At 50.8% G+C, this 22777-nt stretch overlaps 9 protein-coding genes across 9 annotated transcripts; 7 read left to right on the top strand and 2 right to left on the bottom strand.

Moving 5' to 3' along the window:
• Window positions 1-74: 74 nt before the first annotated feature.
• Window positions 75-939, top strand: COCVIDRAFT_27028 (hypothetical protein; the record flags this gene model as incomplete). Its single annotated transcript, XM_014700647.1, has 3 exons — window positions 75-293; window positions 392-513; window positions 564-939. The coding sequence occupies 3 exons, from the start codon at window positions 75-77 to the stop codon at window positions 937-939; spliced, it is 717 nt and encodes a 238-aa protein (XP_014556133.1).
• A 1375-nt stretch (window positions 940-2314) lies between these two features.
• On the top strand, window positions 2315-2674 carry COCVIDRAFT_100605 (hypothetical protein; the record flags this gene model as incomplete). Its single annotated transcript, XM_014700646.1, has 1 exon — window positions 2315-2674. One exon carries the CDS (start codon window positions 2315-2317, stop codon window positions 2672-2674), a length of 360 nt encoding a protein of 119 aa, XP_014556132.1.
• A 361-nt stretch (window positions 2675-3035) lies between these two features.
• COCVIDRAFT_100578 (hypothetical protein) lies at window positions 3036-3449 on the top strand (the record flags this gene model as incomplete). The annotated part of the gene is made up of 3 exons (XM_014700645.1): window positions 3036-3099; window positions 3141-3242; window positions 3298-3449. 3 exons carry the CDS (start codon window positions 3036-3038, stop codon window positions 3447-3449), a joined length of 318 nt encoding a protein of 105 aa, XP_014556131.1.
• A 1349-nt stretch (window positions 3450-4798) lies between these two features.
• On the bottom strand, window positions 4799-5450 carry COCVIDRAFT_100599 (hypothetical protein; the record flags this gene model as incomplete). Its single annotated transcript, XM_014700644.1, has 2 exons — window positions 4799-5027; window positions 5158-5450. 2 exons carry the CDS (start codon window positions 5448-5450, stop codon window positions 4799-4801), a joined length of 522 nt encoding a protein of 173 aa, XP_014556130.1.
• Window positions 5451-6506: 1056 nt separating this feature from the next.
• Window positions 6507-8029, top strand: COCVIDRAFT_27025 (hypothetical protein; the record flags this gene model as incomplete). The annotated part of the gene is made up of 3 exons (XM_014700643.1): window positions 6507-6676; window positions 6721-7275; window positions 7333-8029. The coding sequence occupies 3 exons, from the start codon at window positions 6507-6509 to the stop codon at window positions 8027-8029; spliced, it is 1422 nt and encodes a 473-aa protein (XP_014556129.1).
• Window positions 8030-8261: 232 nt separating this feature from the next.
• Window positions 8262-10184, bottom strand: COCVIDRAFT_100552 (hypothetical protein; the record flags this gene model as incomplete). Its single annotated transcript, XM_014700642.1, has 6 exons — window positions 8262-8299; window positions 8368-9444; window positions 9496-9540; window positions 9594-9709; window positions 9764-9988; window positions 10045-10184. The coding sequence occupies 6 exons, from the start codon at window positions 10182-10184 to the stop codon at window positions 8262-8264; spliced, it is 1641 nt and encodes a 546-aa protein (XP_014556128.1).
• Window positions 10185-10359: 175 nt separating this feature from the next.
• On the top strand, window positions 10360-11711 carry COCVIDRAFT_16388 (hypothetical protein; the record flags this gene model as incomplete). The annotated part of the gene is made up of 2 exons (XM_014700613.1): window positions 10360-10473; window positions 10530-11711. The coding sequence occupies 2 exons, from the start codon at window positions 10360-10362 to the stop codon at window positions 11709-11711; spliced, it is 1296 nt and encodes a 431-aa protein (XP_014556099.1).
• A 450-nt stretch (window positions 11712-12161) lies between these two features.
• COCVIDRAFT_38180 (hypothetical protein) lies at window positions 12162-17277 on the top strand (the record flags this gene model as incomplete). Its single annotated transcript, XM_014700641.1, has 14 exons — window positions 12162-12214; window positions 12287-12468; window positions 12535-12617; window positions 12677-13372; window positions 13438-13908; window positions 13961-13997; window positions 14678-14819; window positions 15044-15204; window positions 15259-16073; window positions 16113-16227; window positions 16277-16384; window positions 16840-16968; window positions 17020-17178; window positions 17231-17277. The coding sequence occupies 14 exons, from the start codon at window positions 12162-12164 to the stop codon at window positions 17275-17277; spliced, it is 3198 nt and encodes a 1065-aa protein (XP_014556127.1).
• A 4365-nt stretch (window positions 17278-21642) lies between these two features.
• On the top strand, window positions 21643-22225 carry COCVIDRAFT_16385 (hypothetical protein; the record flags this gene model as incomplete). Its single annotated transcript, XM_014700612.1, has 4 exons — window positions 21643-21847; window positions 21888-22009; window positions 22043-22050; window positions 22126-22225. The coding sequence occupies 4 exons, from the start codon at window positions 21643-21645 to the stop codon at window positions 22223-22225; spliced, it is 435 nt and encodes a 144-aa protein (XP_014556098.1).
• Window positions 22226-22777: the final 552 nt, after the last annotated feature.

The raw sequence follows: 22777 nt of genomic DNA, 5'->3' as shown, positions 1-22777 counted from the left end.
GAAGGTCAGGCTCGGTCAGATGAACCAGGCCTCGACTGCAATCTTGGAAACACACGGAAACAATATCGGACAGCATGGCAACACGGGGCGATGTCGACATGGTCGACGTGGGTGCGAAAACACAGGATGCGCACGACGACGCGGATTTGCTACAGACCGCGCACAGCGACGCGTTCGCGTTGTCGGATACTGAGATGTTAGCCCTGCAGCTCTACGACCAGCTCAAGGAACTGGAGCTGCAGCAGAGCCTCGTACAAGCGCAACAAGCAGGCACGTTGAACATGTCAGATTGGGTTAAGCAGGGCGGGGATTAATGCAAAGTGTAGCACAAGCGCATGACTTGTCGGCGCTCCCAGATGACTTGGTGGAGGAGCGGCTGACCATAGCGCAGCGCGAGGCTATGGAAGCGAAGGCAGAGTACGAGATCAGGAACAGAATCACGCACAACGTACTGGTCATGGATCCGGTGCTCAAAGCTGTTCATGGGGGCGAGCGGACGCGATTTGCTGAAAAGTTGGTCTCACGTTGGCTGGCATAGTGTGTGGTTGTCTAATGGCCTACAGGCGCCTGCTCCCACTCGTGACCGAGAACGACACAATGGCCATGACACATGGTGCTCAAACCGCCAAACTTGCTTCTACTACACGTGCTCTGAGTGCAGCAGAACAAGGAAACATGGCTGCGAACCAGAAGAACCGGGAGCTGGCACAGACGATGCTTGCTTTGGCCGAAGAAATGAAGGCGCAATCAGTGCAGGATATCGAAGACGCGCAGTTGCGCAGCCAGGTGGATGCTGTCGAGAAGCAGCTTGTAGAGTCGAGACGAAGAGTGAAGACGCTCAAGGGGGTACTATCAGGCATGATTGTGGGCAGTGGGATCAACTGGGCTGCAGACGAGGGCTTGACGGAGCTGGTGATGGATGACGAGGAGGACGGGTGAGCTTGTGGTGGTAGGGCAGGATAGATGGAGGATGCATGGTGCAGGCGCGGGGGTCAAGGGCAGGCTGAAGTGTGGTTGTTGTGTTGAGATGAAGCTGGGCTGGGTCAGCGGATGCGTGTAGCCAACGTTTGCAGTCTTCTTCTTGTCAAGAGGTGTGTGTGTGCGCTGGGTGGTGTTTGTTGACCGAGGACGTCATGGCGGTTGCTGGAGCAATGGGGCAGCGACGGAATGGAGCAGTCGCGGGCTCGCTCCAACCTCTGGCCGACTACGGTGACTACGGTCGGGGAAGCGACGGGGGCGCGGTGCCGAACCTCTGACGGGCCGGTCTAGGCGTTGGCGTGCCTGCATGCATGCATACTTTGCATGCCTGCCTGCCTGCGCACCCACGAGCTTCTCTGGCGGGGAGTGGGGAGTGGGGAGTGGCTCACAGGGCCGCCTGGGCAACAAGAGGCGGCGCTTTGTGCTTGGGGAGCAGAGGCAAAGGGGCGAGGGAGGGAGGACACTTGGCACCGGAGGCGCGGGGCAGTGTAATGTGTGTGAATGTGGGCATGTTGACGGGGCAGGAAAGGAAGAGGCAGAGCCGTGTGGTGGCCAAAAGTGGGCGCATACACTGGGCGGTAGACAGTACGTCGGTAGGGACGGAGGACAGGACAGGACATATTACAAGGCAGGCAAGCAAGCAGATAGTAGTAGATAGGTATAGTCAGTCAGGCAGGTCAGATAGTAGGCTGGGCTGGGCTGGGCTGGGTACATAGCCGTCACCAAGGCCGTGGGCACGACAAGCTGCGGGGTCGGGCACATGAGGCAGGCTGGCCAGTCAGCTCGGATGGTTCGTCGAGCTCGTGTAATAGCGAGGGTTTGGTGACGAGGCCATGGAGCCGGCCTGGGTGGCCTCTGGTGGTCGGGGAAGGAGAGCAGGCCGCCGCGCTATTCGAAGATAACGTCAACCAGGGCCGCCTCGCATGCGCCCAACGAATGGTAGACCATGCTCTTCTGCGTGCAATCTAACCAAACTTGAAACTCGCCAGGAGAGAGCAGACGAAGGGGGCGCCCAAGCATGATGCGCGTCCGTGTTGGCCGCGCGCGCTGCGAGGGTGGGTGCAGGCGTGTTTTGGGCGAGGGCGCGGGTGCGGGCCTGGCACACTTGGGAGGATGGATTCCTCAAGGCATTGCGCCTGTCGCCCTCGCTGTCGCCATTGCAATCATCCTCGCCTCTGCTTTCATACTTGCTGCAGTCTCTCTCGCACCCCCCCTTTGGCGAAAGAAAAAAAAACGACAGTGCAGCGTGTGCCGTGCGGGCGAGAGTTGGTGCGGTGAGGCAGCGCAGCTCCCGGTAGACAAAGGAGGGGTGGTGGTCCGGGTGCGCTGCTATGCCATGGCTGCAAAACAAGCGTGCTTACCTAATCCCCTCGCCCTGCCAGGCCGCGCTGTGAGGGTCCTTTGCGGCCCTCGCTGTTTTCGCTGCGTGCTCACCAAAACCTCGCAGTGTAGACCGCCCATACAACTCTGGCCTGCAAAACCTTTGGTGAGTCGTCCCCGCCTGCAAATGCCAAAGTCGCTTCATCACCAGCACCCCTTTTCGCAACAACACCCTTTTTGCACGCGTTTTCCCGCCTCTTTTCGCCCTTGTACTCCTCTCCCAGCCCTCTTTCTGCATTTCTGGCGACACCTTCTCTTTCCCTTTCTTTCGTCGTCGCCATCACTGCGCCATCCATCCACGCCCATCCCATACTGACCGCAAAACAGACCTTTATCAACCCCTTCGATTTTGCTGAATCCAGCTACTTTGGTGAGTACTCGCTCCTTCTGTCATCGTAAAATCGCGCATCTTCGCGTCGTGTTGTGGTGTTTTGCGACCGCGTCACTCCACGCGCATGCATACCAGCCAGCCCTGCAACCGCCATTGCCATTGCCTACGCCTTTCCCACCATCTTCCGCTTTTGCCAGCCGACACCGCTACTTTCCACCTTCACCCGTGGCATCGGCCGCTGCATTGCTCTCCTCGTCTCCCTCGTTTTGCTTTCTGTCCAAAATCCCTCTCTTGCCTCTCAACCACCACCCAGCTAACCCCCAGCAATAGCACATCAACCAACACCATGCCCAAGGAAAAGACTACCCGCAAGGCTGCGCCTAAGACCAAGGCCGAGAAGAAGAAGAAGGGTAAGTTTTTGCTCACGTGTTCCCACTCCCCTGCTAACCAGCTCCAGACCCCAACGCGCCCAAGCGTGGTCTCTCTGCCTACATGTTCTTCGCCAACGAGCAGCGTGAGAAGGTCCGCGAGGACAACCCAGGCATCAAGTTCGGTAAGTTGATGCTTTTTACCCCCTCGTCTACTCTGTTTCTAACCTTTTTGCCCAGGCGAGGTCGGCAAGCTTCTCGGTGAGAAGTGGAAGGCACTCAACGACAAGCAGCGCCAACCCTACGAGGCCAAGGCTGCTCTAGACAAGAAGCGCTACGAGCAGGAGAAGGCTGCTTACACCGTATGTTTTTCCCCATCCCCTGTGTCCTAAAATCACGTGCTAACAAACCTAGGCTGCCGATGAGGAAGAGGAAGAGTCCGAGTAAAGCTTGTCATCGGAGGTTCCTGGGCTCGGGCTTTGCAGTCCGCCTCCTCTCTCTTCAGTTTCCTTTATGTGATCCTTCCTAGGCTTTAATGGGTTCGTGAGTTCGGTCTCGAACATGGGTGTGTACGTGTGTATCTCAGTGTCTTCGGCTAGCCAAATCTGTGTGGTGGTTCCTTTTGCGATAAAGGGAACAGTCACAGTTCAGTCTCATTTCCAGCGCTTGTGACTTGTTCGGTCATGATGTTTGGGGGCGTCTCTTCCTCCCCATCTTCACCCCTCTTTTTTTTCTTCGACCTTGTGAAAGGGGAAGAAAAGGGGGCAAAAAACATCACGAAGCTCATGACCAAGTCTATGTGTACACTAGTCTAAACTTTGCAGTATGGAGATTTATTTTGCTTGCTGCTTCTATACCTCTTGTTCTTCTGCCCGTCCCACGTGATTCTTGGTGATGTATATAATCCGCAGTTGAACAATACCCGGGTCTCCCAGATCAAAATTCAACATAACCCTCCTTTCTCATAAACAAAAACCACTCACAGTAAACTATACGTGTACCTTTACCACACAATAACCCCGCAAACCAGGGTCCTCCCATTCCCACTCTTTGTTCCCCCTTCCCCTCCCTTTCCCAACCAAAACCCTTTAAACCACACATACACACAGGCATATATTCTTTCCTATCCCATCCTCACCTCATCGAATTCAAGATGGAAAAAAACAAGTCTACGAAGCGTCGTTGGGCTAGTGGCTATGCTATCGCCTTCCCAAAGCAGCTCCATTTGCATGTGGGAAATGTTATAAAAGGCGGGGATCACGGGTGTAAGTGTCTTGAATGACTAGAGTTCGAATTGGTGGACTGACAAATGGTACAGTCGAACCCCGTACGGCGCATGATTGCTTCTTTTTTGGGGTGTTTTTTTTGGGTTGGTTTGGTTTGGAAGGGGGTGAAGGTGAGGGAATGGAGGAGACGGTAGGGTGGATGTGGGATTTGGGTGAGATGTACAAGGACTTAGTATCGTTTTTTTTTTACTTTAACTTGTCAAATAAATGCCGCAAGTTTATGATTACTACAGTGGCAAGTGTTTTGTTTTAGATTCAACTGCACGGTTTCGGGACAGGATGTGGATATTTGGATTATTCACTTCAAAGCATAGTTACTACAAAGATGCACAGCAAGAGTTCAAGCCATGGCAAACATCTTCACCACTGGATACGATAAACACGAACATGATGATAACCCAAATTCTATAATGCACCTCGATACACACTATTTGTCATTCCCAATCATACACACGCTACTCCCTCTGCAACACCACCATAACACCCATGATTCCTAGCATGACTTGCTTCAACCATGGGTGCTCGCTCAGTAGAATGGTAACGTATCCCACAAACGGTATGAAGCCAACGACACTTCCAATCACATCCTCCTTACGGTTAAGGAAGGACTGTCCGCGAGCATAAAGTTCCGTATCGTCTGCAAGGTTATTGTCACCTTTGGTAAGGAGACGGAGCGGTGTTTTACTAAAAAAAAAGGGCACAATTGTCAGCACAAATACCCTTCCACGCAACATGTGTCTCCCTCAAAAAATGCCACATCATGTTCCCTAGCCAATGCTACAAAACCAGAACATTAAACAAGTATCAAACTCACCCTCCACCATATCTCCTAACCACCCGATGCACAATCGGAATATCCTTGCCCTTGACATTATACACGACAATCTCGCCAATCTGCGTATCCAAGCCTCTATTCCACAGGAACAGTAGGTCGCCGCGCTGGAAAGCGGGCTCCATGGATCCAGAGAGGACAACGACGATGGGTGAGGGCGAGTCGGCGACGACCGAGAGGCCCTTCCACATCATGAATGCGGTCGAGAGGACGAGTGCGAAGTTGAGGACTTGGGCGGCGAGTTGCCGTGGTTGCATGCCTGCGACGCCGAACATGGTTATTGGTCGGTTTTTTGGGGCGTGCGTGTGTAGGGTGGGAGTTTGTAGGATTCGTGGTGGATGCGTCGAGGTTGGGTTGTCCCGTTTGTGGAATTCCCTGTTGTGAGGGATTGATGTGTACTTTTTTTTTCTGTGTGCCCGTATGGGTTGGTTGGACAAGTGGGCTTTTGAAAGCGGAAACGGGCGCAGCGGAGAATCTGGCGCGTCGTTTCGTTGGAGGTCGATGGTCGCGGAAAGGGTAAATGCCAGATGTCCTTGGATTGGTTGTTGCGGGCAGGCTTAGTCAACTCCCGAGCTGTGGAGCGACAAACTCCGCAGGCGCGCTTATACAAGGTGCCCGCTGCCAAGACAATTGGTGTACATTGTATACAGGAAGGTCGGAAGGGTACATAGTGGTTAGCAAGAAGAATTGCGCATATTTGGTGAGATGAGTACTTATAGAGATGGTTTTTGGTGAAAGAGTGAACAGAGGTCTGATTCAGAACACGTCGTTGCAACAAGCTCTACAGTCCGCTGCTTGTACATTTCCTTGCACATGGCACCCTTGTAGTCGAGGAAATTAACGCTTAAACTTACTAGTACCGAAAATACGCCAAGTAAGTATCCGGTCCTTATACTAGTCGAAGAATGTTGAATGAAATATTGCTTCGAGATTCTGGGGATTCGATGAGCGAGGCAGTGTCAGGGAAGATCGAGGAAGATATGCATCATACAGCGACTACTGTAGCATAGATTCGAAGAAACCTCTCACTCTGGCAGTGTACTGTGCGATAATAGTTATCGTCGTAACTGAACGAATCCGATAAGCATGTAAATGCCTAACAGCCGTGTTCAGCCGGCAGTTCAAGAAGTGTACTGAAGTGAACACTGCAAAGCCCGGATCTGGTAAAGGTACTAGAGCTTCAAGGAGCAGCCGATGCAGGTAATAGACAGCAAGGTTAGTCAACATTCCTTCACCTATATAAGCGTATCTCACATCAAGCTTTCTTTGCTAATAACCCCCGTACAGACCCGATCGGTTGAGTTACAACCAGAACATACGTCCGGAACACCATGGAGCAGCTGGAACCGGGCAGTCTGATCCAGTATCAGGGCTCACTGTCTCCTCCACCCTCATGGCCAGCAGTAGTCTGTACAGACGACATGGCACCTAAGGATTTACTGCGAAGTCGCCCGCGCGGTGTTTCTACAATTCTCATATTGATCTTAGGTAGCCTAACATTGTGAGTGTCTTCCGATAAACCCGCAAACATGCTAATTTAGACAGTCGCTGGGCAACCCCAAAAGATTTGAGCGAATACGATCCGTTCATGCCAATTCTACAGGGACAAATGGTAGCAAGAGTGCCGGGCCTAGGAGATGCATATGGAATGGCCAACAACCATCTCGACTCTTCCTTGGACTTGGAGTATTGGCGTGAGAGAGTGGGAGGTACTATAACCATTGATTCTGATCTCGAATTAGACTCTGAAGACTCCATGGACACTGAATTTCAGCAAGCCTTACGCGCAAGCCGAGACGACTACTTGCGCAAGAATCCTGCAAGTAGAAGCTTGCTGACGCCCTCTCAATCGCCCCCAATCGTATTGCCAAGTCCACAAGTTAGTCGTACTGCCGCAACCCAGAACTCTACAAGATTTTTTGGAGTCCCTCTGCCCAACAACACTATAGACCTAACAGACGAGGAAGTCCCTACAGACGAGACCCCAAAACGAACAGAGCCAGCCACAAAACCGTTATCCCAACAGACCTGCATCCTAGACACCACCAACCTCTCCAACATCTTCAACAAACCAACCAGCGACACCATAGATGGCGAACTGTATGTCCCACTCCCTCCTCCCCTCCCCTTCCCCAAAGCTAACCGCACCTCTTCCAGTACCCAAAGCAAACACTTCATCCACGTCCCCGTGGGCCCCAAATCCCAACTCCGCGTCCTCCCCCAGCAATCCCTCTGGAACAGACCCTACTTCCGCGACCCGCGCCGCGGCCTCAACCACTTCGACTACATCGACAACACATGGATCCTGCGCCACCCAGCCCTGCGTCACATCAACCCCGCCGACTTCGACTTTGCAGCCGAGTACCTCGAAAGCGACGACTTTGGGATCCGATTACCGCTCGATCCGCGTAGTAGTAGTAGTAGTAGTAGTAGTAGTAGTAGTAGTAGCAGTGAGGATTACAGCATAGTGCTGCAGCAGTGCTACGCGGCGTGGAGTGTTGCGGATCGCCTTGATATGTATGATCTTATGGAGCATGTGGTGGATAAGCTGGAGGGTATCACGCCGGGTAGGGATGAGATGATGGTGTTTGCGTGTCGGATTTTTGGGAAGAAAGGGGGTGGGGATTTGCCGGGGCATTATCGGCTCAAGGAGTATTTGGCTAGGTTTATTGCGGAGGATTGGTGGGGGTATATGAGGGAGCTGGGGGAGTGGTTTGTGGAGAGGTTGGAGGGGTTGCCTGAGTTGGAGAGGGATGTGTGTGAGAAGCGGTTGGAGGCGTTGAATGAGCGGTTGGATAGGGAGGAGGAAGAAGTGGAAGAAGTGGAAGGCGGGGAAGATATGGAGATTGATTGAGCAGCTCTTTTGTGAAGGGATCATTATCAACGCGTAGACAATGGCGTAAGAAAGGCGTGACGGCTTTGTACATCCATAGCATCCACGTTACTATTCAAGATTTGGTTCTGTATCCTGTGACAAAAACCAACTCGAACCAGAAAAGACATAGTCTGAATCATGGATCTATCCAAATACATGTTCCATAGCATTTCACAAGAGCTTGAAACTACCATGTAACACTCGCGGCAGCTTAGTCGGAATCACTCTCGAATTCAGGTACATTTGGGTCTGGCGGAAACACACTGTTAGTCAGGGATCGTTTATAGGTTACTCAGTTTACAGTGCCCACCACATACCTCTTAGTGCCATGTACTCAAAGGTGCCACTGGCCTTCTCCATCAAGTTATCTTTTACTAGAGCTAATTGCTCGTCTGGAAGCAGGGTATCCGTATCTGCCATGTCGACAGACAGACGAATACCTTGGTTCCCCGGGCCCAACCTGTCTATGAAATCCAACAAGCCATCCATGGTGAACTTTGAGATACCGGAGATTGTGACGGTGCGGAGATTGGGCAGGCTGGCTAGATATGGAAGTACGTCGTCGTTGAGCTCTAACCCGCTGACGTACAAGTCTTCGAGCAGGACGAGATCGGCGACAATGGTTTTGAGATGATCGTCGCGCAATACCTCTGGAAGGATCAGGTGCAAATCGCGCAATTGGCGGAGCTGCCTCAAAGATTCAACAAGAATATCAAGATCGTCGCGAAACATGCCTTCTGTGTCGCCACTCAAGAACAATACTCGTAGGGAAGACTGTTGATGCACAAGAGCCTGATGGAACGACTTGTGGTCTTTGAGCGTGTAGGAGTCTATCTCTAAACTGCTGAGTTGAATCTTTTCCTCTAACAGCACAGGGGTAATAATGGCGGCTCCGGACTGTAGTTTAGAGAAGCTGAGACGCTGGAGGTTTGAACACTTTTGCAGCCATGATATGGTTTCAAGGAAGACGTCGTTTTCGGTTGCCTCGAGGTCAACGGTGCCATGCATATCTTCGATCCGCAGTGTCTTCAAAGCCGTACATCCTTTTAGGAGAGCCAGGTGCGGTATTGAGTCTTTGGTCACACATAGGCGAAGATCTTCGAGCGATTTTCCATGATTGCTCAGTGCGAGGAACGTCTCGGCGCCTGCTTCAACATCGCTAATGGTTTGTAGCGTTTGCAGCGTATTAGGTCGCATAGAGGAAAGGAACTTGGCAAACTTTTGGTCATTGTTAGTAGAGCGCCATGTGTAGATCATCAGAGAATTGAAGTGCGGGCAATGCTCGTAGATGGATGCGTGGACTAGCTCGTCTTCCAGTGGCTTGCCATCCCATAGTTCGAGGCTTTGTAGCCGTGGGAGACGCGGTGTCCATCGTACAAGAGCACCAGGTTGAACTCCACGGTGTTAGTTGTTTCTTCAATTCACTTGAGCGAGCTTGTACATACGTTCTCCACTAATCACCTCGAGAGTGGGCGTGTGTTGTGTCACCACTGCAGAGTGTCAGAATCTCGAACACAGTATGAGATTTAGATCACAAGCACACCTTCACCAATGGCATCGATGACGTCCGCTGTCTTGATTCGCGTAAACTTCCTGCCTTTGATGTTCGTCAGGGTCTCTGTCTTCTCAAACTGCTTCAGTGGGCCAGCGAAGAATTGTCTATGGGTGTCAGTGTCTAACTCAGAAGGATGGCCTGCATAAGACTGGACTGACTTTGAGATCTTGGCTCGGAATTGGTCATCTTCGAGAAGGTAACCGAGATCGCGGAAGTCAAGCGATCTGATATAACGACAATATGGGAAAAGAGTGGCGCCAAGGCTCGAGGCAACAATGGACCGCCATAAGATGGACCATTTCTGGATAGTAAGTAGGTTAGTGGCGGCCGGTAAACCGTAGAGATCTTCCCCGCCACCCCGAACCGGTGCAAGATGGTGAGATCTTTTGTTCGTATCAGCAAAGATGATAATCAACTGAGCCGGACTGGTGTCAAGTACTTGTACAGTTGAGTTAACGCAGGGACGGCAAGGGCGCGGCTCGCACAAGCGCAGTTGAAGAGGGTATCAAATTGCTCCTGGCTGGCGAGTTCCTCGCATAAGAGATGTAAGATATCGTCTGGGAGCACCGCTTGAGCCATGACGTCTTGGATGGGCTATTCATGAAGTTATGTTGTTTACCATACTCCGAGTAGCAGGCGCGATGATGTCAATACGCTAGCGCGTCAAAAACGCGGTCTTTCCGCTTTCGGCCACCTCACAAGCGCTGCTGTATGACATGCACTGCCCTCGCCACTATGCGAATAGTCATACGACATGGTCGTTCTCAACTTCACCCTCACCCCCGAGGCGGCTTCCAAAGTCCATGATCTTCTTGTCTGTCTAGGCAAATTCAGCGACACCGTAGCCATCGAAGCGCGTCGAGAAAAGGTGGGTTTGCCGTTCTTCTTCAAAGTCAGCCCGTCGGCTCATATGTTTCGTCTCAGTTCACATTCACTGCACTCAACTCTTCCAAATCCGCATATGCTGCCGTTACTTTAGATGGTAGACAATTCTTCGCCAGCTATGAGTGTGTCCCAAGCCATGGCGGACCTGAGGGTCGCTTCACGTGCAGCATGTACACCAAGGCCCTCTTGTCAGTGTTCAAAGGGCGCCTGTACGATCCAGTAGGGCGGGATGGTGCGATAGACCGCTGTGAGGTGAGCGTGCAAGAGCGAGAGAACGAGACACAATGTCGGTTTATTGTCAAGATGGTTTGCAACCAGGGTGTTATCAAAACATACAAGCTCACCTACGAAGCTGTGGATGTGATGCATGCACTATTTGATCGGTCGGTAGCAAAGAATCGGTGGACCATGCACGCTGGTGCTGTGAGAGAGTACATCGAGTATTTTGGTACCAAAACCGAAATGCTCGACATATTTGCAGGAGACGACGGTCGCTGCGTATTCAAGAGTTATACCGAAAAGATCTCCAACGGAAAGGAGATCTTGAAGCACCCACTTGTCACAGCCGTGGCCGTCAACACATCGGATTTCGAAGAGTTCGTCGTGCAATCTGGCATGCATATCATCATCAACGTCAAAGATTTCAAAGCTATTGTCATGCACGCAGACACTCTAAAGACAAACCTGAGAGCCTTCTATTCTCAGCCAACCCGGCCGTTACAATTCAGCTATGGATGCGATGGTCTGTTTTGTGAATTCACATTGATGACTTCGGGCAATTACACCGCTGCTCCATCCGCACCCATACCTGCCCCCGCGCCTCAGACAACACACAACAGGAATACACCTCGTACACCATCAACAACGACGATGGAGCGTGAAGGTAGTCGCAGCTTTCAGTCTGATATGCCTCCACCAGTGCAGCCGGCATCTCGGCGCGAGGGTTCAAGCCGCCTAGGATCTCGCCAGACCTCAGTTCAGGCGCAGTCGCCGCATCGCGATCCCGAAAGTCTTTTCGTACCTGAAGATGAGGATGCGGCATGGGCGCCTATGGATTATGAGAAAGAAGAGACTCTCGGCTGGGATGCCAGTGCCACCCACGATGCATCAGCTTTCCCAACCTTTACAGATAGCGGTAGTACTTCGAGGGCAAATACGTCTGAAAACAATGAAGTATTCGAGCCCACACAGCGTGTATCACAGGTTAAGGGATTATGGTAACTGAGTGGCATGAGTGGAAGCATTGCAAAGTGTAGAGAAGATAACTTGAAAGTTCCAGCAGACACTACATAGCTGAACTGCGTTTGGATATTATTCTGCACATTTTTAGATAAAACGACATACTGGTACAATAATATACGTGTGTAAAGTAATACATGAGTCTCCGGCAACTCTTTTCTATTTTGTCATTAGAAGATGGCTACGATGTCATCAAAATTACTAGAGGATTGCCAATTTATATCAAGAGCCGAGTATTTATCATTTGCGGCTATACTGTTCTTGCAGTGTCCATGTGTGCCAGCAACATATGACGGAATGACGTGGGTCTCGCGTACCTACTTACCGGCGGATGGTGGGGCTCAAAGAGAAAACGGCAGACTCTCACCATTCCAAGCCCGCAGTCTTGGAACGAAGCAAAATCTCGCTACAGTCAACTTCCAGTTGTTCCCAATGCCGCCGAAGCGTATCCTGGTAATTGCTGGCTCAGATAGTTCGGGTGGGGCGTACGTACGCATACATGCATCCGCCCCTCCTTCAATCAGCCAGTTACACTAACTATCCACCCCTACCAACAGCGGACTAGAGGCTGATCAGAAGGTTATTGCAGCCCATGGCTGCTATGCTATGACTGCTACTACCGCGTTGACAGCACAGAATACGCTAGGTGTGCAGGACATACATCATACACCCCCGGACTTTGTGAAGAAGCAGATTGATGCTGTTTGTGATGATATCGGAGCCGATGTTGTCAAGACTGGTAGGTCTACAAACAGATGATAGAAAAATGCGTCGATTTCAAGACGAGGAATCTCACGTCTTACAGGCATGCTTGCGTCGGCAGAGACGATCAAGATTGTCGCCGACGCGTTGAAGAGACACAACATTAGCACGAGTGTTGTTGACCCTGTACGTTCTGGTTACCCATTCGATCTGGATGATTAGACACGATCTGAATCAAATTCTAGGTAACGGTCTCGACATCGGGTTCACAACTTCTTCCTGAAGCGGCGGTTACAACACTGATCGAACATCTTCTCCCTCATACAACGCTTCTAACACCAAATCTCCCAGAGGCAAAACTTCTTTTGAAAGCTGCAGGCGTTGAATTGCCGGACCCGCAGAATATTGATGACATTATCGCAATGGCACGTCATATCCACGAGAGAGGACCCAAGTGGGTGTTACTTAAGGGAGGCCACCTACCATTAACACGCAGTCATTTTGTCAGTAAAGAGGAGGCGGACCGGGAAGTAGTACTAAATGTGCTAGTTGGAGACAGTGGAGTCACCTTGATAGAGAGTGATTATTTGCAATCGAAGAACACCCATGGCACAGGGTGTTCACTTGCTTCAGCAATCTCGTGCAACCTTGCTCTCGGTATGCCTATGATCAAGGCTGTCAAGGAAGCCAATCGATACATTGAAGCCGGAATCAAAACAGCGATGGATATCGGGCGGGGGAGTGGGCCGATCAATCATTTCCATTCAATATACACTCTCCCTTTCACTCCCGGTAACTTTATCTCCTACCTACTTGATCGAGATGAAGTACAAATACCATGGAAAGAGTATACAGAGCATGAGTTTGTTCAGAGGATGGGAGATGGAACACTACCACTCGAAAAGTTTATGTACTATCTTGTGCAAGATTACCAGTTCCTTGTACGTCCTCTAGTCCATTCATGTTAGGTAGCTTTCTACCACAGAAACAGCTGACGATGTTATAGGTTCAATTTGCAAGAGCTACCGCTCTCGCAGCATACAAGTCAAGCAACCTCAAAGATATTGGTCAGTCCGTCCAACAGGTTGTCACTCTCCAAGAGGAGATACAGCTTCACATTGATTTCTGCAAAGAATATGGACTCTCCGAAGCCGATATTATCAGCGAGGAAGAGGACCAAGCTACCACAGCATACACGCGCTACGTTCTTGACATTGGCATGTCGCAAGACTTCCTTGCCTTACAGATAGCCCTTCTCCCTTGCCTGATAGGCTACGGCATCATTGCTAAGCGACTATATGAGGACCCAAACACGGTCAGGACTGGCAGTAGATACTGGAAGTGGATCGAGCAGTATGTAGCGGATGAGTACAGGGGTGCGATGATGAGGGGAAGCGAGCTTGTGGAGAAACATGCAGCAGGCCTAAGTCCAAGCAGAGTGGAGGAACTAGCTAAAGTGTTTATCCATGCGACTAAAGTAAGTACTGATGAAAAAGTGGGTGGTTGATGAGTGCGCTAACGGAGAGCAGATGGAAAGAGGTTTCTGGGACATGGGATTGCGGGCTGGCAAAAAGGTTTGAATTGAGTTGAATAGATGGGTTGCGGATGCATACCATGTCACCCTATTACTGGCCATAGGCCATGCTACCATTTCAACATGTTTGCTGCAACGGAGACTCTAGCCTTTTACAAAAGTCAATGCATCGACGACGGAAGGCCCGTGGGGCAGCCTCTATCTGAAGCGGTGAATGCATTGCTTGTTGCTGGTGGTGTTGTTGTTGGTCTTCTTCGTTCGCTACGTGTCGGGCGTCATTCGCATCAGAGCAGCAGCCCCACCAACAGTAATATGGAGGCGCATGTCAAATTTTGCAGCCTCTCGGTGGAATGGTAGTGTGTCTGCAGTTCGGCCCAAGGGTGGCGAAATGGAATTCTTGGTGACTTCCCCGGCCTGATAACGGCAAGTTCTGCGCTAACCGGAAATGGCCAGACCCTTCGCCCTAGCGCCGCTAGCGTCTCAAAAAATGTGCAAGCGCAACAGAGGCAAGGCAACTTTTCCTGGCGCGTTCTGCCCTTTCACTTCTTCTCTCATACACCTTCGCCCTCTTCTATCAGTGCTTCTTTTATCGCACAACCCGCGACACTCTTTCCGTCGCTTTACTACATCTTAATATACCCTCGCGGTCTCAGATCTCGAAACACGCTCTCTTAGACCGAACGGCGCTCCTTTGACGCCAGTCTCTACCCAGCACACACGCACATCATGTCTTACGGCGGTGGATATGGCGGCGGCGGTCGCGATGGCGGCCGTGGCTACTCAAACGGGTACGACTACAGCAATGCTGGATATGGGTCTTACAGCAACTCGACAAGCCAATATGCATCGTACGGGTACGACGATTCATCCCCTTTACACGGGAAAGGCATCACAGTCGTGCTGCATGGACACCCTCCATCTGCTACATTTCTTTTTTCGGATTCTACGCGCAGTCACAGTCCGGAGGCCGCGCCGCTTTGCTTGCTTTTATATGTCAAGCACGCGGTCACGTACTTGCTGCGACAACGTAGAATTCTCCCTTCGTCACACACCACCTCTTTTCGACATTTGCTAACAGTTTTCTTAGTGGCGGATACGGCGGTGGCTCCAACGGCTACTCTGGCGGCGGTGGTGGTGGTGGTTACGGCGGCGGTGGCTATGGCGGTGGCGGCTATGGTGGTCGCGATGGAGGTGACCGCATGTCGCAGCTCGGCCAAGGCTTGAAGCAGCAGCAATGGGGTATGTCGATTTGCAACACAATTCACGGAAAAAATAGCGCTAACGTCTGAACAGATCTCGACGCTCTTCCCAAGTTTGAAAAGTCCTTCTACAAGGAGGATCCCGCAGTCACCGCGCGCTCCGAGGCTGAGGTTGCCGAATACCGCAAGGAGCACCAGATGACTGTCAAGGGCACAAACATTCCCAAGCCAGTCACAACCTTCGATGAGGCTGGTTTCCCATCTTACGTTATGAACGAGGTCAAGGCTCAGGGCTTCGCAAAGCCTACTGCTATTCAGGCGCAGGGTTGGCCCATGGCTCTCTCTGGTCGCGATGTTGTCGGTGTCGCTGAGACTGGTTCCGGAAAGACCCTCACCTACTGTCTTCCCGCCATCGTCCACATCAACGCCCAGCCTCTCCTCGCTCCTGGCGACGGTCCTATCGTTCTCATCCTCGCTCCCACACGTGAACTTGCTGTCCAGATTCAGCAGGAGATCAGCAAGTTCGGAAAGTCTTCGCGCATTCGAAACACCTGTGTCTACGGAGGTGTTCCCAAGGGTCCTCAAATCCGTGACCTTGCCCGTGGTGTTGAAGTGTGCATTGCCACTCCCGGACGTCTTATTGATATGCTCGAAGCAGGAAAAACGAACCTCCGCCGCGTCACTTACCTCGTTCTGGACGAGGCCGACCGCATGCTTGACATGGGTTTTGAGCCTCAAATTCGCAAGATCATTGGCCAAATTCGTCCTGATCGTCAGACTTGCATGTGGTCGGCTACATGGCCCAAGGAAGTCCGCCAACTGGCTGCTGACTACCAGAAGGACTGGATCCAGGTCAACATTGGTTCCATGGACCTCTCTGCTAACCACCGTATTCAACAGATCGTCGAGGTCTGCACAGAGTTCGAGAAGCGTGACCGCATGGCCAAGCATCTCGAGACTATTATGAGCGACAAGGAGAACAAGATCCTCATCTTCACAGGTACCAAGCGTGTTGCGGACGAAATTACGCGATTCCTTCGTCAAGACGGCTGGCCGGCGCTCTGTAAGTTAATCTTTTGCTTGTCGAGTAAACACTGCTAACATGATTCTAGCCATCCATGGTGACAAGGCGCAAAACGAGCGTGACTGGGTCCTTAACGAGTTTAAGACGGGCAAGAGCCCAATCATGGTTGCTACTGACGTAGCTTCCCGTGGTATCGGTATGATTGCAAACCCCCAACACTCCCTCTTCCCCAACCCCACCTCAACTATTATTATGCGTGAACTGCCATTGTGCTCTGCTTAGGTCGTCTTGTGCGCTTGTTACACTCGCTCCCATGACATCGTCCAGGGCTTGCATCTCTCTCGAATCTGATCCCCAGGGATCCTTGGTCACGCTGGTGAGGCTTATAGTCTTCGCTACCTTCTGTTTCTGGTATTACCGTCGTATTACTGAAGCAAGCTGCCTGAGATATTTGACTTGATTAAGTCGCAGTCTCTTCCAAGGGTTTCCTAGACCAGGAGATATCCACAGCCTTCCCACTGGACTTGATGCCGTGATCTTCGTTGTAGCGCACAGAGACGGTTGCATGCAACATACTGCAGCTTCACGCGATCCAATCATGATCGTCGTCCGCTCTGTTTTTTTATCATTCACTAACCTTTGCTTTCAAAGATGTTCGCAACATTACTCACGTGTTCAACTATGACTACCCGAACAACTCGGAGGACTATGTCCACCGCATTGGTCGTACTGGTCGTGCTGGCGCTAACGGAACTGCCATCACCCTTTTCACTACAGAGAGTATGTACATTCATGTCCATTATTGATAGTCAATTGCTAACAACGACTCAGACTCCAAGCAAGCTCGTGACCTCGTTCAAATTCTTACAGAGTCCAAGCAGCAGATTGACCCCCGTCTTCATGAGATGGCCCGCTACGGTGGTGGCGGCGGTGGTGGTCGCTGGGGAGGTGGCCGTGGCCGTGGAGGAGGCCGCGGCGGCGGTCGTGGTGGTAGGTTTTCTTGATCCTTGTGACAACGAACAGACTCTAACTGGTACATTAGGCTGGACTGGAGGTAACGGTGATCCCGTCCGCAACAGCCGCTGGTAAACATGCTGTCGACGGCGCTTGCTTGTCACGCCATCAGAACGATGAGCATCGATTTCAATCCTTGTTAGGCGTTGGAGGTCGTCATTTCGGACTTGCCATGTTTCCATCCCGTTTCCAAGTGCGGCTGAAAGCTGCTGCACGTTCTCAGGCTCTGTCATACGCTGATACCCCAAAGACAGGGCTGTGATGTCGGCTTGGCAGAACAGTTCTCCTGCATATTAGACTGGTATAGGTTTCCTTGTTTATGATAGCTGCATGTATGCCGCAGCTGTCCGCAGTCATTTCGTCACGTTGCATTGTGGCGCCGGCGTTTACGTCCAGAAAAAAGAAAAGTTTCATCAGGTAATAGTCAATATAGAATGCATTATGTCTATGACAATTCTAGTTTACTACTTCATTGTGCTGCTATGATATGTGATGCGTGTTGACTGCTATTGGGTGTGTTATATATTGCCCTCATATCTTGAATAAAGTGTTTTCACAAGTCTAAACCTGTATTGTCATGTTGTATATCTTGTCAAACTCGATCGTCAGTCCATTCGTTTATTCATCTGCTCCACGACCTTGTTGCAATTGAAGATCAGCTTTTTTTTTCATCGTTCTTTTCTTACCCTCTTTTTGTTACTTTGGCCAGGAAGATAAATCGATTTTATTACATCATGTAGACTGAAAGTATTCGCCCGACGTTCTCCATAGGAAAAACAAGATACAGATAGATAATATACAATCAACATTTACGAAGATTGATTAAACCGTAGGATATCGGTTTTTTTTTGTCTTCTTACATTCCCCCCTTATCGTCCCTACCTTTTTTTCTCTTTCCTCATAAGAAGTTCACTCTATATATACCGGATGTATTCCCGTTTTCAAAAAAAAAACCCCTTATATTTCGATAAAAACGTACTCAACTGTATTATTTGCGCAAGTGTTACAAATTACTCTCTCTCTCTCTCTCTGGAGGGGGTTTTTTTTAAAAAAAAAACAACAGCACTCTCAATTTCACAGCTTACTCGTGTTTCGAGATTTTCTAGATGAATACTTGATGACGTATGCGATGGAGCTAGACCCCAAAAAAATATGGTTAGGAGTGATATATGTGCGTGTGCGGGTTGATTATTTTACAAGTATAAGGTTAAGAAAGGGTTGGACATTATTAGAAGAGGGTAAGGGGGTAAAGAGAAAGGCTCTGGATGGGGCATGGTATAGTGATGTGGGGTACGAAGTTAAAATCACAGATAGAGTAGGTAGGGGCAGGGAGGATGGGAAAGTGTAAAGTGGATTTACTTTCTGAGATACATTTTGTGGGGTTGATAGTGTAGAGAAGAGCTGAGGATGTATAAAGTGAGTATGTGTGTAGAGATCGGGGTGTGAAAAGGGAAGTTGAGTACGGATATGTGTGATGTCAGCGTTTGCTCTTTTCGTCAACTTTGGATGTGAAGATGTGGGGGGGGGGGGGGGGATGTTCAAATGTAGTCTTATGTGAGATTTTAGGAAAGGATGAGAAAAGAGAATGATAAGGAAGGAGAGGAAGATGATAGTAGAGATGGACAAGGAAAGAAGGAGGAGGATAAGAAAAGGTAGAGAGCAGTACCCGAGGTAAAACAGAAGACTTCTGACTTTACGATGAAATACGTGTAGTGTTTATTTTCACATGTCAAGAAGACATATACTCGAAAGCAGAACATAAACATGTGGTACAGATAGAGTAAGGGACATGGTATTTTGGACACCAAAGCCAAGTTTAGACTTCACGAATGAAGTCGAAATAGAAGATACGAGTTACAATTGTATTCATTACTAATGGGTGTTTCCGCTGTTCTCTCCCACAACTATCACTGTGAGTTTGCTCATCTTCCCAAATTATGTTGAGATGATGTGCATCACACAGAGCATCACTTTCTCACCAGACAGTCTGAGATAGCAAAACATTCCAATAGAATAACTGCGTAGTGGAAATGCTCAGCGGAAATTGCAAAAGAAGCACTCATATACTCTTGGAAGATACCAAATAGGGGATGAAGGGATGAATGGCACACATGATCAGAAAGGGTGACCTCACCACACCTCCGTGGACAAGGGCAATCAAAATATCGGTGAGAAATGATGTTCATACACCTTTCCGAGTAGGGATCTCGAAATTGCAGCATGTGCAATGAAACCCCGGAGATTGCAATAGGGCGCGTGGAGCAGGATCATGGCGGGGTTGCTAGCGGACGCAATACACAAATGAGAAAAGTGAGACATTTTTTACTCTCCTTGGCTTCTGATAGCCCGACTGGGCAAGCATCAGATGTAAGCAAGTCTGAGCAAGGTTGAGATAAAGTGTAGACTAGGAAAGGTCCGAAGGATACCGGATATCTGAACAATGGCCGGGGGAGGGGGAAAGGGAGGCCCGCGGATCGGGGTGGCGATTGTGAGATGGCGCAAACGCCATGAGATTCATGGAGCGGGAGAGCCGTCTACACGTAAACAAAGTAATCGGTCATATTTGTCGGCGTGTACAGATGAGCATCGTCAGGGCGAGGAGCGTCATGTGCATTGACATTGTCTTTGAACGTGGAACTTGATCCTGGAAAAGCGTGTACAGGTGTTATCCGCGTGAGAAGACACGTTGATCAGCGTGTGGTGTCGTGCAGTAGCGGGATCGGTCTAATTGTTAACCTGCAGAAGATGATTTGCATGCTTGGCTCTGGATCAACCACTACGTGACCATGGTCTGGAACTCTCTCAACCGTTTTTTGACAATACCAAACAAATAAAGCGTATCCCTGTAAATTTTGCCATGCCGAGTGCTGCAGGAGCTGTAGCTGTAGCCAGCAATCGAGCCATCTGTCGTATTTGGTGGGTGCGTCTGGCTTGTTCCATGGGGCAGTTAGCGGAAGCCAGTCCGGTTGTCGACAAGCATTCGTGGTCAATGACGGTAGCGTACATCCAAGCTTGGTACCAAAAGTATCACCCTGGCCACAGTCATGTGTCGGAGGCGACTTGTTAGAACGGTTAAGTTTGGCATCAGATCTAGACACCATGTCCAGATCTATGCCGTGCGTTTCTGTATACGGGGTCAATGAACCTACACATGCGATCTGCAGCACTGGGGCCGGGAGTGTGCAATCCGAACCAGCAGACCCAAAGTCTGAATATTGCTGCGCCCATTTCCGAGACTGGTGCTTTGGAATTAATTTCAGGAGAAATGACGCGTGTCAACCAGAACAAGGACTTTGTGGAGCAGCTCGATGCTGTCCTGTCATGCACTCCGCATATCTGAGGTGCAGTGGATGCGGTTGGTTGACAGATGGCCAGGCAATGGGGCCTCGTGTTCAGAGGTGCGTCCTGCTTGTCGACCTGGACCCAAGTTACCACGGTCGAGCGCTAGGTTCGCGCCAGCAATCGGTGGGATCGGGGCGGCCAACTGGAAGCCGTTTCATCTTGTGATTGTGTAAACTAAAACATAACAAGCTTTATCGATTTTCGCCGGCGGGGGCGAGGGGACAATTTCTATGTGTTGGGAACTGTGGATAGGCGACAGAAGCTGTTGCACACGATTCAACCGGATATTCGAGGGTCAAATGTGACGTTGTAACTCTCGAGTGCAGGCTGAATCGCGTGGATGCTGTGATCGAGCAACCTGGTGGCCCTTCCATGAGGTATGTGTGTATGTGTCGTGTTTCACGTGGATTCAACATGGGAAGGTTTTGTATAGGAGATAAAATGAGGCAATTCACACACAGTTCATGACAGGCAGATGGTCATGAAGCCGGTGAGTGAAGACTCAGATGCACTAGTGCTGCACAGTCATGGCTGGAGAGGACAAGGAAGGGCCAGGCGAAAGAGGCTTGCAGCCAATGCAACAGGTGACGACAGGGATTGGGCCAAAGACAGCGCGCAGGCCAAGCTCGCCCCAAAGGGATCTGCAAGCTGCAACGTCGGCCATTCTTCGGTCGTTCTGGATGCTGTTTGTGAGGACGCACACACACAGACACACACATACGCACACAGGTTTCCTGTACAGTCGTTTATTTGTCAGCCACATCGTAAGTGAAATGGTGTGTATGTATGTTTAGACAAGAGGGAGAGGGAGGGGTGCAAAGCATAGCTTCGCGGGGTACACCGGGCTTGGGCTCGACTCCATGGCCTTCTGTTGGTGTATCGGATGCGACGGCCAGAGGCATTGGACCCTCTCCAATAAAGTGGGCGAGTGTATGCGAGACTATGTCATGACCGATGATGATACAAGTGGTTGAGGTAGAGGAACACGAGCAAGACAGACAATGTTGCCCCCAGTACCGTGGAAAGTGTTGAGCATGTGTCGGTGGCCACGCCTTTGGTGACGTGGTTGTTTGCAGTGGGTGTGAGGAGGAAGTCGCGATGATACTGCTGCTGCTGCTGCTGCTGCTACTCGTGCGTGTTTCTCTCCTGCTGCAGCCGACCAAACGAGGAAGGTCAAGGGAACATGTTGTGGTAGTGGCGTGGCGCGGAACCTACTCCGACGTTGCACACAATGCATCTCATCTCCATCCGGCACGCCCGATTAATACGACGTCGCATGTATTAGAAGATGACGACGGTGGTGGTGATGCTGCTGCTGCTGCTGCTGCTGATGATGATGATAGTCATGGTGATTATGATAATAGCAGTATGCAACCAAGCGCTGACGTGCGTCTGGAAGTACATGCCATGGTGGTTTTCTAGATTATGTGCAGCTGAGCGTCTAGGCCCCGTCGACGTTGGCTATGTAAGTAAGGACATAGTACATACATACCTACAGCAAAGTACGTAAGTTTGTCGGCCGTCTGGCCTCACAGCGCCGGCGAGCAGCATTTACAATAGATGGCTACTTTTTGCTTACAGTTCCATGCCAATGGCCCCCATGTCCAATACGGCAAGGATAGTTGGAGTCGGGCTTCTAGTGGAGGAAGAATGCACAGTCGGGGGTGGAAAAGCAGGGTAGAGGGCATCTAGCCCCCATGTTCCATGTTCCATGTTCCATGTTTGCAACGCGCTGCATGCGAGGGCATCGCGGTCGCTTCCTCATTCTATCGGCGGAAGGTAGCCCGCTGGCTGCGCCATGCCGCGTAGTCAATTACGAGGGAAGCGAATAATTTCGGACTTGTACAGGTGATGCGTGTGTGCGTCGGCGTGAAGCAATGACCAAGTCTGGATGTTTACCAAGATGTCCAAGGTCGGTCTCCAAATCGGCCATGGTAGCGCCCGCATCGTGACACCTATGGTCTGGTAAACTCCGCGCCTCCACCAGCCGCCTCTGACACGCCATGACCAAAGGTGCGCGCTTTCGCTTCTTCCAGGGAAGCTCCGTGCATATCTCCGCCACGAGGCATCGCTCGGTCCAACTCGACCTAATGCCACCGATCCCTAGGAAAAAGCCACAGGCCATGTTTGGTTCTGCGGGCAGGGGGCGGCCCCTGTCACTGTCACTCGCTCGCTCAACTTGCACCACCAGAGCGTTCCTGGACACCAGACTGCCAGAGTTTAGCCGCCCTGA

Source organism: Bipolaris victoriae, assembly GCF_000527765.1.
Source record: "Bipolaris victoriae FI3 unplaced genomic scaffold scaffold_47, whole genome shotgun sequence".
NCBI lineage: Eukaryota > Fungi > Ascomycota > Dothideomycetes > Pleosporales > Pleosporaceae > Bipolaris > Bipolaris victoriae.
Note: the sequence above shows the minus strand (reverse complement) of the source record. Positions and strands in the feature narration are given on the sequence as shown.